At 37.8% G+C, this 18,350-nt stretch overlaps 1 protein-coding gene across 29 annotated transcripts in view; it reads right to left on the reverse strand.

The window, feature by feature from the left end:
- PPFIBP2 (PPFIB scaffold protein 2) overlaps positions 1-18,350 on the reverse strand; it is a 99,573-nt gene that overhangs the window by 11,888 nt on the left and 69,335 nt on the right. For 11 of the 29 annotated variants that reach the window (XM_086893768.1, XM_086893766.1, XM_086893779.1 and 8 more), the window contains 10 exons: positions 13,731-13,823; positions 10,303-10,411; positions 6,365-6,426; positions 5,782-5,857; positions 5,048-5,145; positions 4,773-4,837; positions 4,458-4,526; positions 3,961-4,021; positions 2,360-2,401; positions 346-493 (listed from right to left, as the gene is read on the reverse strand). In XM_086893768.1, the coding sequence (XP_086749894.1) occupies positions 346-493; positions 2,360-2,401; positions 3,961-4,021; positions 4,458-4,526; positions 4,773-4,837; positions 5,048-5,145; positions 5,782-5,857; positions 6,365-6,426; positions 10,303-10,411; positions 13,731-13,823 (823 nt within the window). Of the gene's footprint in view, positions 1-345; positions 494-2,359; positions 2,402-3,960; positions 4,022-4,457; positions 4,527-4,772; positions 4,838-5,047; positions 5,146-5,781; positions 5,858-6,364; positions 6,427-8,120; positions 8,154-10,302; positions 10,412-13,730; positions 13,824-15,195; positions 15,376-18,350 lie in introns of all 29 variants that reach the window. The other 18 variants (XM_086893767.1, XM_086893764.1, XM_086893776.1 and 15 more) reach the window with 5 other exon arrangements.

Consider the following 18,350-nt stretch of genomic DNA (forward strand, 5'->3'; position numbering starts at 1 on the left):
AAGCTGAATTTTCACTAGTGGGTCCCCCACAGCTAAGCAACAGGCAGTGCTGATAGAGGGACTTTTACCCAAAATGTTCACAGTTTTGTACTGTAAAGTTTCAAATGGTATTGTCAGGTGCAACAGAAAAAAACCCCAAATCTCTAAATTAAACTCATCCTTCACTCTGCCTTGAGCTATGGGAACATGGGAATATTTCTGGTATCTATGTTAAAAAAAATAAATTATAAAAAAGTGGTAAGGCATTCCCCAAGTGACCCACGTGCATTGTTCTGGAACAGCAGATCCCATCCCAAGCCCTGGAGCAGCCTGGATTTTCCCTCTGGGAGAGGCACAGGTACATACTCAGGCTGGGGACGCCGCTGTCACCGTTGTCACTCGCGCCACATCCCTCTGGGGAGCCATACATCCCCTGCTCTCCGTTCTGCAGCGCTCGGGGCAGCTTTCCTGGCAGCGTTTGGTACTTGCTGCCCTTCCCCACTGCCTTACTCTGCTGCAAAAGAGGGGAAGAGAAAATAAATCCGGGATCGAGTCGCCCGCGGAATCCGCAACGCGCTACGCGACTCCTTACGGCTGGGGAAAAAAGCGTGGCTCAAAATGCTCCACTCCCTGCACGTTCTGCTTTAATTAATTTTTTTAAATTTTTAAAAATTAATTTAAATTAAGTTAACTCAATTTAAACCCGTCCACCAGCTGCCAGCTTCCCAGCAAAAAAACCCACAGCTTTGCTTTCCCTCTTCTGCTCTTGCCACTCCATCCTCTCTGCTTTGCTTTGAAATATGTGTTAAATATCACCTGGTCTTGCCATAAGAATTTTTCTGGCTGTCTCCCTCTCCTCCAGGACCCTGGCACTATTTAATGGTTTGAACTTTCCAAGGTCAACTCTGATAGCGCCAAAAATGTGTTTAGTTACTTTTCAGATCATTTCTTTCCTCCTGTTTTCCCACCAGACTTTCTCTGTTTCTGCCTCACTTTTATATCTCGCTGGAATTTAACCCAAAAACGTTTGTACACCTCAGATTTCCTCAGACATATTTCCCACCACCATTAATAACAGTAAAAGAATCAAGACCAAAGACAAGATACAGAAACTTAATTTTTCTAAGGACCAAAAAATCTCTTTGCATAGACAGAATTGTAAATGTGAATTTTTTTTTGTTGTTTTTTTTTTTAAATAATTGCAGCCATTAATAATAGCAACTATAAATATAAATTATAATAATGTAACTAATAATAATGTAATAAATAAGAATGTAATAAATAATGTAAATAATAATGTAAATAATAATGTAAATAATAATGCAAATAATAATGTAAATAATAATGTAAATAATAATAATGTAAATGATAATAATGATAATAACAACGATAATAATAATAATAATAATAATAATAATAATAATAATAATAATAATAATAATAATAATAATAATAATAATAATAATAATAATAGTAGAATTGCCAGTTCTATTACAGAACCTAATTTTCCTTGCTATCTACTTGGGTACCATGTTCCCTTTACAAGGGTAGATGAAATGTTCCCATAAATAGTTTTGAGCCTAATCAGTTCCTTTTCCAGGCAAAACACATGTTTCACAGAGGTACTTTTGATTGCAATTTTGGAAATGGCTTGCTGGCATTTGTCCAGCACTGAATCCAGATGAAAAGATGGACAAGCCAGCCCTGGGGCAAAGTTGTAGGACAGAGATGATTTTTGAGACATGCACTGGACCTGCAGCTCCAGCTGATGTTATTAGGGGGAACGGTGTACAACACGTGTTTTGGAATAAACTCGTACTGGTAAATGTTTCAGTATCAGAATGAAGGTTCCAGAGGAGAAATTTGCACTGGAAACACACAAATCATATTTATTGTGGAGGAAGGTACAGCGTGCTCCGCCTCAGAACCCCATTCCAACAAAATTGTCTCAGAACGTTGGCTGTGACAGGAGGATACACTGAATATTCAATGAGATATCCACTGCTTCATCTGTTCTTGTTCCAAGGCCTAGAGGATTCTTTGGACACTGCAACTGCAGGCCAGATTCCTCAACTCCTGCTCCTTTTTTTTGGCAACTGCAGGAGTACAAATACCAAAATTATGTAAGAGTAGAGAAATTGTGTCTTACAGTGTGTATTCCGAGACTGACTGACCTCAGCTTCATGTAGCAAATTTTTAGATATAAAAGGAAGAAAGCCAAAGATTTCCCCTTCAAACCTTTACCCTCTGTTTTGTCAGCACTGGAACTATGCAAACATTTTGGAGAGAAGATGAATATAAAACACAAACCAGCCATACCATCACAGCACACCACATCACACCAGAGAATTGTTAGGGAAGGTTGCAGTTAATAATATACCTCTTGTTCTACAACAGGCTGTGCTGGTTTTCCATCTACATACTATGGAGTTTCGGGGAGGGCAATTTCAAGGTTTTATGGAAAAAAAAGCAACAGACAAATGTTAGTATTAACATACATACATGGAACATCAAATCTTACTGCTATAGAGATGGTGCTTAATGTATGGACAACATATTACAAGGGCTGTTACCTCTTAATTTTGTCTCAATGCAATATTTAATACAGACTGTGTTTGTTCATTCTCCCCTCTGCACAATTCCTGTTTGAGTTCTGTCGTGATCAAAGGAATTTTTGTTATTTTCAGGTTTCTGGGTGGTCCCTTTAGACTGACTTTGAGCTGGGAACGTAAGAGCTGTTTAATAGAGACCAAAATGAAAACAACTGGCATAAAATAACACACACAATCCTGGATGGGTCCAGCTGAAACCATAAAGAGCTCTGCTAGAAACCAAGTGATAAAAATTCCACCATGGTTAGGTCAGGGACACCGATGTGGTTTATTGTTTTATTATTATTATAGCTGGAAGCAATGGAAATTTGAGTTTTGAGCAGGGCAGAATAACTCCAGCATAAATATGTAGGTCCAGCCTTATCACAGCATATCACAGAGACAAATCCAGATTTTTTGGTTTAAGACAAGAAAATAACTGAAAGTTAAGAGGAGAAAACATCGATTCCTCACGGAATGAAATGCTAGTTCTGATTTGTGATGTGTGTGACCACAATCTAATTAAGACAGCACAAATTTCACACACTCAGTCACAATTATCTCCAGCAATTAAGGAAAAATATTGAAATATTTAAGAAAATTTTTTAACAATTTAAGATATGAGTGGTATCTGGTTTAAGTGGCCTTGCTGGGTGTAGGTAACCTGGTATTAAGCCTGATTTGAGTACAGAAGACAACAACAATGTCACAAAGCAGAATTACAGAAGTGTAGAGAAATGTCAGTGTACATAATGACAAAACAGGACTGTGCACCAGAGTGTAACAAAGGAAATTGGGAAGTTTTATTCTGGAATGGAATGAAAGCAGCTCCTGCTGCTTGAGCTAAGGCAGCATCACTGCCATCTTCAGGAATGGCATTTGCATCAGAGAGTTAAGGGAAAACACAGCTCCATGCAAACACCCAAAAAGGAATCCTATGGCCAAATACCCAGTCCCAACTTTTAGCTACTTTCAGGATTAGCTGCCTTAATATTTTTGGTCATTTTTAAGTAAAAAACAAATATAAACAAACAAACAAACAAATAAATATCTCTCTCTATATATCTATATATATATATCTTTTAAGAACACTCATAAAGAAAATTATATTGCACTTTAACAAAATGACTCCTCATTATTGCTCGTCTTTCACTTAAATATTTTTGTTTCTCTCAGGGCAAAAACTGAATTTGAAGGTGTGTCCACACGGGTGTGTCAACCAGTTTGGAATTGGGGGTGGAAAAAGAACCTGAGCTGTTTTAGGGCTCTCTCCCCGCATACAGAGTTAGTGGTGGTTAAAGTTACTAAATGAATAACAAAAAGAATATTTATACTTGATTTTTGAGCTATGACATTAAACACCAGGAGCTGTGATGCCAAATAAACCAACCTTTTCCAAGGATTCGCTCTGCAAGTCTTCTAAACTACTTGACTTTTTTTTCTGAGGAACCCTTGAAGAAAGGGACAGGTAAAAAAAACCAGCAGTTAATACAACATGGGTTTTTTTTTTGAGTGTGTCACACAAAAGAGCTGTGTAAATCACATAATGCCTGCATGAAACACAGCTCAGAGTTAAGAGATTAATTTATTTTTTTGTGTTTTTGGTCTGAAAATTGGAGAACTGAGAGAGATGAAGGCAGAAACAGCAACAAGGCATCCTCTGAGCAGCACTGAAAGGCAGCCAGGCCCAGTGGGCAGCTTTAGCCTTGGATCTGTAGATGATTTTAGAAGCTCTTAGCAAGCACAGCAATATTAATTTAATAATAATAATAAAATGTAAGAATATTATAATTTAATAACAATAGCTCTCTGTGAGCAATGTGCAACATTTAGGGATTTTAGAGAGGAAAACGGTTTTACATTTCAATGAAAGTTACTCTTTCTTACCTATTTGTGATTTCCAAAGATTCTTCCTGTTGAGAGGTTAAACTGCTTGAAGGTGCTGGAATGCTTCCACTTTAAATAGAAATAAATTTTATGGTTTTAAGGATTACAGTGCATATATCTGCTGATATAAAAAAATGCTGATTTATTCCTATAAATAAAACCTCAAGCATCTGAGCATTGCAAACCTCCACAACAAGCAGAGCTTTCACAAGTGCCCAAAGCCAAGAACACTCAAGACAAGGTTCCAGCATTTAAACAGTCTAAATAATCCAATTTAGCATCACCCACATGAAACACGAGAAAGGAAGGTCTTGCCTGATTTCCATGGCTTTGTGTGGCACTGGAGGGAGCACAGCTGGGGACAATTCTCCTGCAGAGGCCTGGGGAAGATACAAGAGTTTCAAACCTGCTGAATCTACTGTGCTCATAGCAAGAAGTACAGAAATTCAGCCAGGGCTGAACCCTCTTCTACATTAACACAGAGAAACCAACAGCAAAAAATCATATATAGATAGATATATATATATATATATATATATATATATATACATCTACGTACAGCAGAACCTGCTTCTAGAACATCTCTGTACCTCTGCTTTCAGGAATTCTCCTGGAGAATTATTCAAAAGATTCCACTTCCTTAAAGTTGCCTCAAGTTCCTCTTCACTGGCACCAGAGACAGAAGAGCCTGAAAGCATTAGAGAGTAGAAAAAGAGAGAGAAAAAGGCAAAGTTTGCTCTCTGCAGTATCAGCTCAATAACCCAGAGCATCATGGCTTGCTCCTTGTTTCTTTTGTTTATTTGCTTAATGAACATTCAAAGAGAGGTTTACTCTCATTCCCCATTTTGTGCATTAAACACATTTACTCTCATTCTGTATTTTTGTGTGCTAAACACAAGTTTCCATTCTGCCATTCAAGGCCTAAAAATGTTGTTATGTCTTGTTAATGTGATGGTGTGTGTGGAACAGAACTGTCCCTTCAGAAGTTCAAGTTTCCCCAGGTAAAATTCAGTGCTGAAATTGGTGACAACTTAAAATGAGATTGTCCTAAAACCCACTCCACTTCCTACAGTGTAAATGAGAAAAGGGACAAAGATTTTTTTTTTTCCCTCCCAGATTTTGAAGTTAAATACACAGAATTGTGTGCAGCAAAGCAATGTGGGTTTTCAGTTGTTCCTTCCAAACAAGGCTTGTCTCGTCATCTGTAAGAAAGGGAAATGAGTTCTCCTGCTACCATTTTATACTGTAAAACATTGCTGATGGTCACAGGAAACACCACATAAACTCAAAATAAAGCCAGGAAATCATTCACAAGACATTTTACCATGAGCTGCAATCATTATGTCCTTGACCCTCCTGTACTGGCTTAGCAGAAGTGTCAGCTCCTCTATCCGACGGTCCTGTAGAAAACATGAAATAAATAAAATTCCATTTAAACCCCTTCACTTTTAACTGCAGAAAAACTGAGTGACATCCCTGTGATTTTCATGAAAACAGGCTCAGTCTTCCACATGCTTGTAAGGAATATTATCTGCCTTTTTGCACAATATTTGCTGGACAATGTGAAATCAGAGATGGAAAGAAACCAGAGGAGTTTGACATTCGAGCTTTTTTGAGAAATCAATGTTATGAGCCACACTGATGTTCTCCAGAATGAATGCTGGATTCCTCACTGACTAAAAGGAAGTTTTTAGGGATGCATATCATTGTCTGTGATCATATATGAGTGTGCTACCATCCAGGAAAATCCCATGGCTGGATTTACTACCACAAGAGCTACAGCCTCCTGAAGAATGAATCCCTTTTCTCATTTAGTCCTTGCACAAAAAATGTGTTATTTGGAACATTTCAGAGACTCAAACCCATAATTTCATTCTTAATATGTACAACAAGGATTATCTTCTCACCTTTTCCTCATTTGCAGCCAATAACGTCTCCATTCCTATCTTCAACCGCTGAACCTCTTGGTCTAAAAACGTTTTAAAATGTTGTAAGAGAAATAAGATTAAAATGTTGTAAGAGAAATAAGATTTAAATGTTGTAAGAGAAATAGGACTTGCTATCTTTACTGCAAATAGATGTTTTGTGATATTCTCCCCATGTTCTTACTAACAACCAAAACCATGTCTGTGGCATGGCCAGTGCACAACTAAACTGAATTAAATGTAGATTTTTTTCAGAAGCTGGTTTCTTAAGAGCATTGCACAACACAAACATCCTGGTTTTGCTCACAAAAGACTACAGAACACTGTTTTAAACTGTGGAAGTCAAGCAATGGAAAAGAAAAGAAACACTGAAGCTCATTTTGCAAAAGATGAGTGTGTGTTTGCTGTCATACTTAAGGAAATAATTTTAAGTAGGATTGAAAATACATTCCATCTGAGAAGTAAAGTACATCCATGAACCTGGGAATGAAAAATAACCAAAAAACTGGTCTGATACAGTGAAAATTCTGTAAAAATTTATTTACCTAAATGTTTCAGTGTGAGCAACTCGGTTAAAATCTACGTCAGGAGCGAGTGGAGAATTTCCTCCTGCACCATTTAGTGATGTCAAGCCAGTTAAAACACCCTCTCTGAAGATGTGTGAGGTTGTTTATCACACCCCAACTTTGCTGAACCAAACCTCTCCTTTTTCTCTGCACAATAACCCCAGCAAATCCTCCTGACTGAACCAAGTGTGATGGAGGCAGGAGCTGAAATAGTTCCTCTGTTGTAATTACCTCTCAAGCTATTAATTGGCATTAAACCAATTACAACTGATCCCAAATAAACCATCAACACAGATATGGCAGCAGGCATGGAGAGAGAGAGGGGAAAGAAAATCAACACTGCCAAAGAGCATCTGTGAAAAAGGGTTTTACAATTTCATGTTGAACACACAAAGTCACAGCTAAACTATTTGAGAAAGCTGTAATTAGTTTTTATTGCAGGGATTCTGGAAAGCGCACACCTTGCAATGATTAAGTTTTAAAACATGTAAATGAACCTCACAGGAATTTTCTCAAAGAAGAGACACAGGACATGCACAGGCACAACCAAATCAAAAACTAAAGGCAGCAGGCAGTGGGAAAGTAACTGGGAGGATTTTCTTACAAAAATCACAGTCCTACGAATTTCTTTTGATAAATATTAAACTTCAAAAAGGACTGGTGTCAAGGTAGATTTAAGCACACTAGAGCAGATTTTACTTACAATATTCATTAATGTCATCAAGTATGGGCACATTTATTCAGACTATTTTTATTTAATTTAAATATATTTATTTAATTTAAATTTAATGCAGTGATTTGAAAAAAAACCAAACCACAACAACAAAGCCTAAATCGTCCCCTTCAAAGAGAGAGGCTTTCAATTAAATCTGTCTTTCCTGATATTAAATGGGAAATATAAATAAAAGGGTGTAAATGTTAAGTTTTGGCTCTGCTAACCTTGACAACGTCCCTTTGAAGCCCAACAATTTGATTTGTGAACCTCTGGCCTTGATTTCTGCAATAAAACCTCGCTGAACAAGGAGCTGTCTGCTTGCTGCAGGCAGTGGGAGCTGGTGTGGGTTACAATTAGACAGCCAAATTTAACAAACACAGAATTATTGCTGCATCTGGGTTAACACTGGTGTGAAAGGAGCAGTGAGATAAAGCCAGAAGGGAATTGCAAGGCTTACGTTTTTCTTTTAGCCTTCTCCTATAAACTTCCTCTACGGTGGTGAGTGGTGAGAGTCAAATAAAGTATGTAGAAAAAGCACATATTAGATTAATTTTGCAATTTAATTAGGATATGCACTCTAGCATGCTACAAGGACATCGACATAATTTTTCAACTTTGAGAAGACCTAAAATTCTGATAAATCAGTATTTTAATTTTTTTTTTTTTTAAAAGGATTGTTACTGTTTCCATTCAAATACAGTCTTAAGTGTTTTCCTTGAATGAAGCCCACAGGTTTTGTAGAGGGTTTGATTCTTTTGCCACTGGAATCAAGTTTCACCACACTTCTGGGAGCTGAACGCTGCTGAGCTCTAGATTTACTGTCATACCTCTATCTTTCCTTTGAAACACCACCAATTCTTTGGGAATCTCCCAGAAAATACAAAATGCCAATAGCAGAAGGGTTCCTCTACCGAGCACTGCTGTTAGACAAACTCATTTTTGGGTTAGACATGCAGCTCTCCACATGCACAAGCTGAGTGAGGTCAGCACATCACTTGGCTGGAATGAACCTCAGGAGGCTCCTGGGATGCCCTGGGAGGGAGGAGCAGATGGAAATTCACATCCCAGCCAGGGCAGGGCTGGGAAAGCTCAGGGAAGAGCCACAGGAGCTGTTAGAGCAGCAGAGCTGGTGCCAAACTGCACACAGACACTCCTGCATGGGGAGGAAAAAGATCCCTAATTCCATTTTCTCCTGGCCCAGCAGCTGGCAGGAGCCCCAGGGAGGGAATATTTCAGAGCTGTGGATAGATTTCAGTGAGTGTTTTGGAGAACTGTGGATAGATTTCAGTAAATAGTTTACAGTGAATAGTTTTTAGAGAATATTTCAGAGCTGTGGATAGCTTTCAGTGAGTATTTCAGAGAACTGTGGATAGATTTCAGTAAATAGTTTACAGTGAATAGTTTTTAGTGAATATTTCAGAGAATTGTGGATAGTGTTCAGTGGACAGGTTTCAGTGAATATTTCAGAGAATTGTGAATAGATTTCAGTGAGTATTTCAGAGAACTGTGGATAAATTTCAGTGGATAGTTTACAGTGAATAGTTTTCAGTGAATATTTCAGAGAGCTGTGGATAGATTTCAGTGAGTATTTCAGAGAGCTGTGGATAGATTTTAGTGAATAGTTTACAGTGACTATTTCAGAGAACTGTGGATAAATTTCAGTGAATAGTTTACAGTATTTCAGAGAGCTGTGGATAGATTTTAGGGAATACTTCAGAGAGCTGTGGATAGTTTTTAGTGAATATTTCAGAGAACTGTGGATAGATTTCAGTAAATAGTTTTAAGTGAATAGTTTTTAGTGACTATTTCAGAGAGCTGTGGATAGCTTTCAGTGAATATATCAGAGAATTGTGGACAGTTTTCAGTGGACAGGTTTCAATGGATATTTCAGAGAATTGTGGACAGTTTTCAGTGAATAGCTTTCAGTGAATATATCAGAGAATTGTGGACAGTTTTCAGTGGACAGTTTTCAGTGGACAGTTTTCAGTGGATATTTCAGAGAATCGTGGACAGTTTTCAGTGAATAGTTTTCAGTGGATATTTCAGAGAGCTGTGGCACTGCTGCTTGAGACCAAAGGCCAAACAAACTGGTTTATTTGCCACTGGCCTGTGTCAACAGTGCAGGCTTTAACCAGAAACCTGCAATGTCAGAGAGCCCTAAACCAGCCTGGGCTGGCAGGGACACTGAAAATCCAGCTGGTGCAAACTTTCATGGGACAGGGAGTGAATGAGACACAGCCATGAAGAAAGGAAGTAAATACTCACTTTTTTTACATTTTAGGGTGAAACATTAGGCTTTTACCCTTAAAAAACAGAAACTCTAAAAATTTTTCAAAGACATTTTCAAGGTATACCTGAAAAATGAATTCCCATTGAACCACAATGAGTCTTTACAACAATAAATGAAACACTTGCAGAAGAAGTTTCAGGGCCTTGTGCTTATTTCAATTTGTGCTGCCTCTAGACTGGAATAGAATTTCACACATTGAAGGCCTCTACCAGAACACAGAATTAATTTAATTAATTTTAAGTCCATTCTTGCATTTCTTTGTATCCCTTTGCAATCCTGAGCCAAGCTGCCACCAAAGCAAAGCCCAAGTAGGGTTCTGAATTCTTAATTTTGGTTCTTTTCCTCTTACCTCTTTCTGCCACTTCTGTGTAGGAGGAGGTCCTGGAGAGCTGACTTTGCAAGCGCTCTATCTCTGCATCCTTGAGAGCCAGCTGCTCCTGGAGCTGCGCAATCTCAGCCTGAAAAAGAGCCCAGAAAAGTCAGAATAACTTCCCCACCCTCAGTTTCTGGGATTCTGTCCCTGGAATGAGAAGATTTCAGAGCATACACCTGTGGTTGAGGCCAGTTACCAACTCAGGATATTTCACAAACAGCTGGACATATTTATTTATGCTGCTATTGCTACTAGAGAATTTCATTTTTCCCCATGCAATCAGTTCTTGGAGGAGACAGGTACAGAGAAAGGTAAAATTCCCAGGGATTTATGCAGGTAAGGAAACTCTGGAAAGCTCTCAATGCTACAAAGTTGGTATATTGTTATTATTATTATTATTATTATTATTATTATTACTATTACTATTATTATTACTATTATTATTAATAATAATAATAACAACAACAACTATTATAGGGAACTCAAACTCTGCATGAAGACCTCTAAAAGATATCAAAGGATTTTTAAACATAGTGGTTATTTTTAATCCTAGTTACTACTTATACTAATAATTGTGTATATATAAAAATATATAGATATACTATTATTAATATTAATAAAAATATTATTAATAATATCAACAACAATACTATTAATATAAATAACATACATATTATAAATAATAGAAACAATAATAATAATAATAATAATAATAATAATAATAATAATAATAATAACTATTATAGGGAACTCAAACTCTCCATGAAGACCTCTGAAAGATATCAAAGGATTTTTAAACAGATAGTGGTTATTTTTAATCCTAGTTACTACTTATACTAATAAGTGTGTATATATATAAATATATAGATATAATATTATTAATATTAATAAAAATACTACTAATATTATCAACAACAATACTATTAATATAAAGAATATAAATAATATAAACAATATAATTAATAATACCAATAATATCAATAATATCAATAATAATACTAATAATAATATTAATAATAGCTATTATAGGGAACTCAAACTCTGCATGAAGACCTCTATAAGATATCAAAGGATTTTTAAACTAAAATAGTGGTTATTTTAATCCTAGTTACTACTTATACTAATAAGTGTATATATATATAAATATGGATACAATATTATTAATATTAATAAAATATTATTAATAATAACAATAGTAATATTAATAAATTAATATTATAATTAATATAAATATTAATATCAATATTACTATCAATAAACATTATTATTTATTATTCTGATTATTGTTATTCTTAATAATAATAACAATAACAACAGCAACAACAACAATAATAATAATAATAATAATAATAATAATAATAATAATAACAACAACAACAACTGAGAATCTATTAATGCTGAGCCTTTTCAGCAAGATAACAAAACTCTTTTTCCTCAAAACACCAAAGAGGATAGCAGGAAAGCACAGCCTGGAAAGCAACAACAGACATACAACAAAATCCCAGTGTTCATTTATATTTTCTGGAAATTTAGGGCTGCCCCTGGATTTGGATAGAAAATCCCACATGAAAGAGCTCAGTAAGACAGAGGGAGAAGAATTCTGTGATTGTTCAGCTTGAAACTCAGTGATTCTGGTCTGGTTTTTGTATTGATGTGAAAAACTGCTACCAGCATATTTTGCTAAGTCAGTTTGGTAAGATTTTCTTCAGAAGTCTCAAAACCTCTGGGAGTCAAAGTTCTGCTTTTGGCCTGTAAAAGGACACAAAACCTCCTTGCAGATAGAGGATAAAAAAAGAAACAAACAAAAAAAATGGGGGAATAAAGGAGGAAAGAAACCAATGAACAAGGACATAACAAAAAAAAAAAATCATGAATGTGGCCAGTTTCCCAAAATACTAAAATAAAGCAGGAAAAATGCAAAACACCAGACAACATTACCCAAATAGGGACAAACACAGATTAATTAACACACAAACTCATTTTGACCATGAAGGAAGGGGTTGGACTGCAGGATAACGTCACTGCTCTGCCTAAAATTCCACGTGGAATAGAGGAATCTGCCTTGCTGCACCTCTGAAGGGCTCCTACACTTCCCACTGACTAATATGCTCTTTAGATCCAGCTGTGGATATATTCCAGTTTCTCATCTAAGAAGCTGGAACAACAGGAAGATAAAAGCTTGAAGACCTCTTCATACCAGATCTGGGTTTGCCTCCCCTGGTCTATTCAATCTCAAAGCTCTTTTAAAAGCTCTCTTTTCCCTTAAAATCTAATTCTTTGATTATTTTTCTTCTTCCTCTCTCGTTCCTTGTACTTTTCTTCCTTTCCAGTCCTGTATCTTCTCTCCCTCAGTGAATTTTATGTTTCTTCTTTCTCATTTTCCTTCTGCTCCTACATTTTTCCATAATTTCTATCTGTCTTGGCAGCCAGCCACACACTGCTTGAGAAAATATTTTCCCAAAGACTGTTCATCTCCACCACGTCAGAGAAAACATTTCCATGGATTGAAGAACTATTATGAGAAAAAAAAAAAGACATGACAGCAACATTCTGTTATTCATCCAAGAATTCTCAAAAGAAAGAAATGCTAATACAAATAATAGCTGTTTGTCATGTCTGGATCAAGCTGTCAAGCATTAAATAGAAAATTCAGTTTAATAATTTGAAATGTTTCTCCAAGATTCAGCCACAACTCAAGAGTCAGTCATTGATATAAACAGGGATTGTTACACAAAAGAAAAGAGTTGTGATTACAGCACAAGAAGGAAAAATCGTGTGGTGCTTTTTAATCTAGTGGAAAAGGGCTAAAAATTCAAACTTGGAATAGCAGAGAGAATGTTCCACTAGAAAAATTAATTACTGGGGAAAATGATTAAGTATTCAACATGTCAGGTTTGTCCAGATTATGATCCAACAGCTTTGCAGGATTTAAGGTCAACAGGAGTTGATATACACAAAGCAGGTGATCTCATGGTGTATTTTGGGATAAATGTCTATGAAAACAAATTCCATAGTAAGCAAACACCCAACAAACTTTGCATGTCCCTCCAGGCTGGAAAGTGAATCCCACAGAGGCTTGTCACCATTACACAAATCCAGCCTTCAAAGAATCCTTTACTCTGAGCAGCTCTTTGCAAGTCAAAATGCCTTTTTGTGGTTTCCTAAAATAAGAATTGCAAGGAGCACCCGACTGAAAAGTGCACGGAGGGAGCAAAGGGCACGAAGGAAACCACAGCACCTTCAAACCAAGGGATTCATCCCAAACCTGGTTAAAGAATTCTTGACTTCGCAGCTACCCTGCCACAAGGTAAATGCCAGAAAAGTAAATATTGATGAGAAGGGGAGCACATCCCTTCCCAGCTGATAGGAGCCTGCAGTTAGAAAATGCCAAGGACTCTGCTTACTTTAGTCGCTTTCAATTTCCACTCATACTGGTTTCTTTCGTTTTCCAGTTCTTCCACTTTAATTTTCAGGTGTCTGAGCTCCTGTAACAAACCCTGCAGAGGAAGAAGGAAATTAAAGGTAAGGGTTTTTTTGGGTTTTGGTTTTTTTTTTCTGGCAGATATTAATTTTTGACAGTTCTGAATTACAGCTCATGCATGAACCACACGGTGCTCAACACTGGAACCTTCACACTAAAAATTGTGACCTACTCAAAGAAGCTTTCCCTTAAATATCCCTTCTCCCACACCTTGACAGAACTGCATCTTGTCCTTTCTAAAGGACAATATTATTAAAACCTCCATGGAGCTCTGACAAGACAAAACGTCTCAAAATGAACCAAAGAAAGGAAAAGTTTGGGGGAGAATCCCAATTTTGGACTCCTGCACAGCACACACATTGAGCACCACGCTTGCATCTTGGATTTCAGTAAGATTTATTTGGAATGACTCCTAGATTTGACTCTCAGATTATTTCTCCAGCCTACAGCTTGTAGTTCTAATAGTCCATTGAGCAGCTCTGCACGAACACAAGTCCAGAAACAACAGCACTGTTTTCAAAATAGGTGTAAAATGCAGAATAGTTATTTTTAAAATATAAACCTATGAGAGGAATTACTGAAAAAAATCCCCCACAATACAAGCAGATTATTTATGAGTTCTGGGCATGCAGATTTCACCAAAGAGATGTGGTAACAACCTGATTTGAAGTAAAATATTAAAAGGTTTTTTTTCTTGGCATACCAGTATCATTCCACCTTCAGTGAAATGAAACCATTTATGTGACACATTTTTGATCAGGTTCTGTTATGTAAATTCTGGCAGCTGCTAATGTCAGGGAATAAACAAAACTGTGTTGGATCTGCTATTTTAAAAGTACAAGCAGATTATTTTTACTGTGGCTCCTTTCGATAGAAAAAGAAAGGGTAAACGTCAGAGAGTCTTAGCTGAAATTGTTTTATACCTGTGTTAAGCTTTTAAGATCTGCAGGAATCAATAATTTGTGTTTAAGCACAGCTGGGGTGGCATCATCATGAGGAAAAGTAGCAAACTACCAAACCATGCCAGCATGCTGCACATCAGACAAATCCCCCAAAAAAACCCCACACCAGCACTGCAGACTTACAAGTGAAATGGAAACAGTGAAAAAGCTGAAAGGGGTGATTGGGTTTTACAGATTTCTGTGCTTTGGGAGAGGGCCATCAACAGTGACCAAATTTGTCCCAGGAATTGGGGTGGAGAGTCTGGGGTGGGAGGTTATTTTTTTTTTTTGGGGTCATTTTTTTTATGGCACTCTCACTCTTTGCTAATGGAAGCCACGAAGATTAATGCCAAAACATTCCCAGGGCAGCTGTGGTTAGTGGAATTTAGTCTGTGCAAGAGAGGGAAGAGGCAATGCAGGGGGTTCTGCCAAGGGTGCTTCTCGTACTTCACACCGAGAGCAATTCTTCTGGCCCAGAGGCTCTACTGCTCCTGCACCAGAGGGAGAAACACTGGGGGTCAGCTCTGCTTTCCTATCTTGAGACTTCCTCTCTTGGATCCTACTATTAATTTCCAGCTGCAGTCTACACATCTGCTCCTGCAGGTCACTGATCAGGTTCACAACTGACTGAAAACACGGGAGGAAAGGGGGAAAAAAAAAAAAAGACAAAAAAATAGACAGGTGAGAAAAAAATCAGGCAAAAAAAAAAAAATATATTTCTACAGTTGAAGCACAAAGAACTACGTGAAGCACATCAAAGGCAAATTAAAAATGGACAGATTATGTGTTTCCTTTCTGATAAAGTAGATGTGAATGAGTATAAACCTGGAACACTGCACAAAGGCACAGTTTACATGGAGCTGAATCCACATTCCAGCCTAATTCATGATTCTGACTCTGAAGTTAAGATCAGAAACTGTTTTTAGAAAGTTTTACAGTCACGTGAGGGATGATTTGGCACAGATTTTAATATGCTGGCTCAGAGGTAAGCTTTTGCTGAAGTGGGGCTTGATTGCATTCATTTGCACTTCCAAAGCATCCAGTGGGAAGAAACTGCAAAGTGCTCAGCTGGGGCTGCAGCCTTCTCTTTCAGAATTTATAAGCAAAGTAATTCTGTTTCCAGGCCTAGCAGGGGGCATAAAAATAACTCCATTTCTTCTCTCTATCTGGGCAGGATCTTGACGTGGAGGAGGAGTTAAACAATAGATGCAGGAGAAATCAGGAGGATAACACAGAAGATAAAATAATTATTTTAAAGTGCATTGTTTTGCTGGCCAGCTTCTTGGATTTGTGTGTATCAGTGGTACACACACACACACACGAAAAATCCAGTTTAGAAAGCAAAGCAAAGTATGAAAATCTAGATGGTATTTCACCTAAATTCCCCAACTCTGTAGCAAAGAGCACTGAGTATTTTTACAGCTCTCACAAATTTGAAGTGCCTTGCTCTTAGCTTCCATGCACATCAATAACATAAATTTTGTGGTTTTTCAATCTCAAGTGGAGCAAATCTGAGGAGTTTAATCCATCTTCCAAAGGAAAGAAGAAGATTTCAGTGGACGGAACAACAGATGATGTGACAAATAATTTTATTTATTATTTTCTTCATTAGAGCTGCCAACAATCCTCCTGTTACCTCAATTCTGCAGTAAAATCAGGAGTCTTAGAGCTGGGGAACAGCAAGGGCAGGAACAGCACCCACAAAGATTTACCTAACTCATACAGAAGAGTTTCACCAAAGTGAGATTTTCCAGCTCACTGTGCTTAAGATGAAATTCAGAAAAGCCATTACATACATTTTACTTTATACATTTGTGCTCAGTCAGGATCACAGCATCTGATGCTCATCCTCCTTCACCCAACAAAGCTTTAATGGACATAAATGAGGGTTAGCTTTGGGTTTTTTTGCCATCCTCCCAGAGCAGCTGGGGTTGGAAGGGGCAGGACACACACACTCCCATCTCTTTTTCTTTTGAGCACCAAGGTTTGGTCTGTGCTGCTCTTTGGCATGAGCTCTGTTAACCCCCACGGGGATGTGGAGAAGGGCAGGGATCCAGAATCCAACAGGGATTTCTGGCTCTGCTTGTGGGGGCAGGGGGGAACCAGAAACTCTTCTGCTGCCACCTTGCAATTCTCCCCTGTGCCATTAGAGAAGGGGAGAGGGAAGCACTCTGCATCCACAGACTGCCCACAGGGAGTACAGGAATGGCAGAAATCCCCATCCCAGCTGAGCTCCAGCTCCTGCCTCCACAGTTCTTTCCAGTTTTGAGGCAGAAAAGGCCTTTTTGAGGTTCCTCCACAGCACAAACCCTTATTAACAATAACTGCAGCGCCCTGGTTCGGGTGGGACAGCGCAGCAGACTCCCCAGAGCAAGTCTGTGGCTCAGGTTTCTTTGGAATTGCAAGTAGCTCTGCACTAGATATTTAATTCAGAAGTTACAAGAGCCACAAAATACCTGCCAGCAGCTTACAGCCAAGCCCACAGACCTATGCCATGGCACAAAAGGAAGAAGCAGGACAGACAGAAAGTCTCTTTTGTCCACGTTCAGGTAGAGCAGACATCTGGACAGCCGTAAATCTTTTGACAATGCTGCTTCCTCATACCTTGCTACATTAAGAAAAACACATTTTAAAAATTGCTGAGGCTTCTAGGGTAAGAGGAAAGCTACACAACCCCCTCAGGTGAAGCTCCAGAAGATTTCATGGCATTATTTTGTCAAAAGTAGGACATTATTCCCCAGAAAAGGAATGAAAATGACAAAGCCAGGAGTGACATAGGCCATGAACAAGCAGCTATTCTCCTGGCCCCTCTGTAATATATATAAATAAAAGGCACTTTATATTTAGCATGTGCTTTTGAAGAGCCAGAGACAAGTGGCATTCAGTGTGAAATCAATACCTTTGAGAGGAGGTTCGAGATGCTTGATAAACTCTTTGCTGCCAGCTAAAACCAAACCTAAATGACAGCTGCACCAGATAGAGTGAAACCAATCTTGCACATTAAAACTTGCTCATATTCAGAAGGATGCTTTAATTTGCTCCCTTTCCTCCCAGCCCAAGCAGAAAAACAATTCTGCAGATGAGTTCTAAGTGACTGCAAACAGCTGCTCTGAAATAAGCTGACACAAAATTAGAGCACAGAGAAAACATGGCTGAGCTGAATGATCCTGCAATGCCACACTGAATTTTAAACTTTTTAAGCTCCATTCTTATATTCATTCTTAGAAATTGCAGGGTCAGCCATGAAGTATCATGAATGAGCTGTTTAAAATGGTTTAACTGCTGGATGCAAAAACCAAGAGCAAACTACAGGCAGACTGGTTTTGTCAAAGATGTAGTCTAAGAAAGAAAATTAATTAATTCATAAATTCCATCCTTATGTTTGAAGTTGTGTCTGTATTAAAAAATCAGTGTAATTTACAGGAAAAGGAGCAGAAACAGGGTTAAAGCATTAGAATGCAACTAAACTTCCAATCTGATTGAAAGCAACTCCTGATAAATGAGATTAATGCTTGTTGAGGGGAATCTGAAATAAATACACAAATAACTCAGCAAGCAAACCAAAAACTGGTTTTGTTTCCCACAGCTTTCCTTAGAACACC

This window comes from Cyanistes caeruleus, chromosome 6 (assembly GCF_971803275.1).
Source record: "Cyanistes caeruleus chromosome 6, bCyaCae1.hap1.1, whole genome shotgun sequence".
NCBI lineage: Eukaryota > Metazoa > Chordata > Aves > Passeriformes > Paridae > Cyanistes > Cyanistes caeruleus.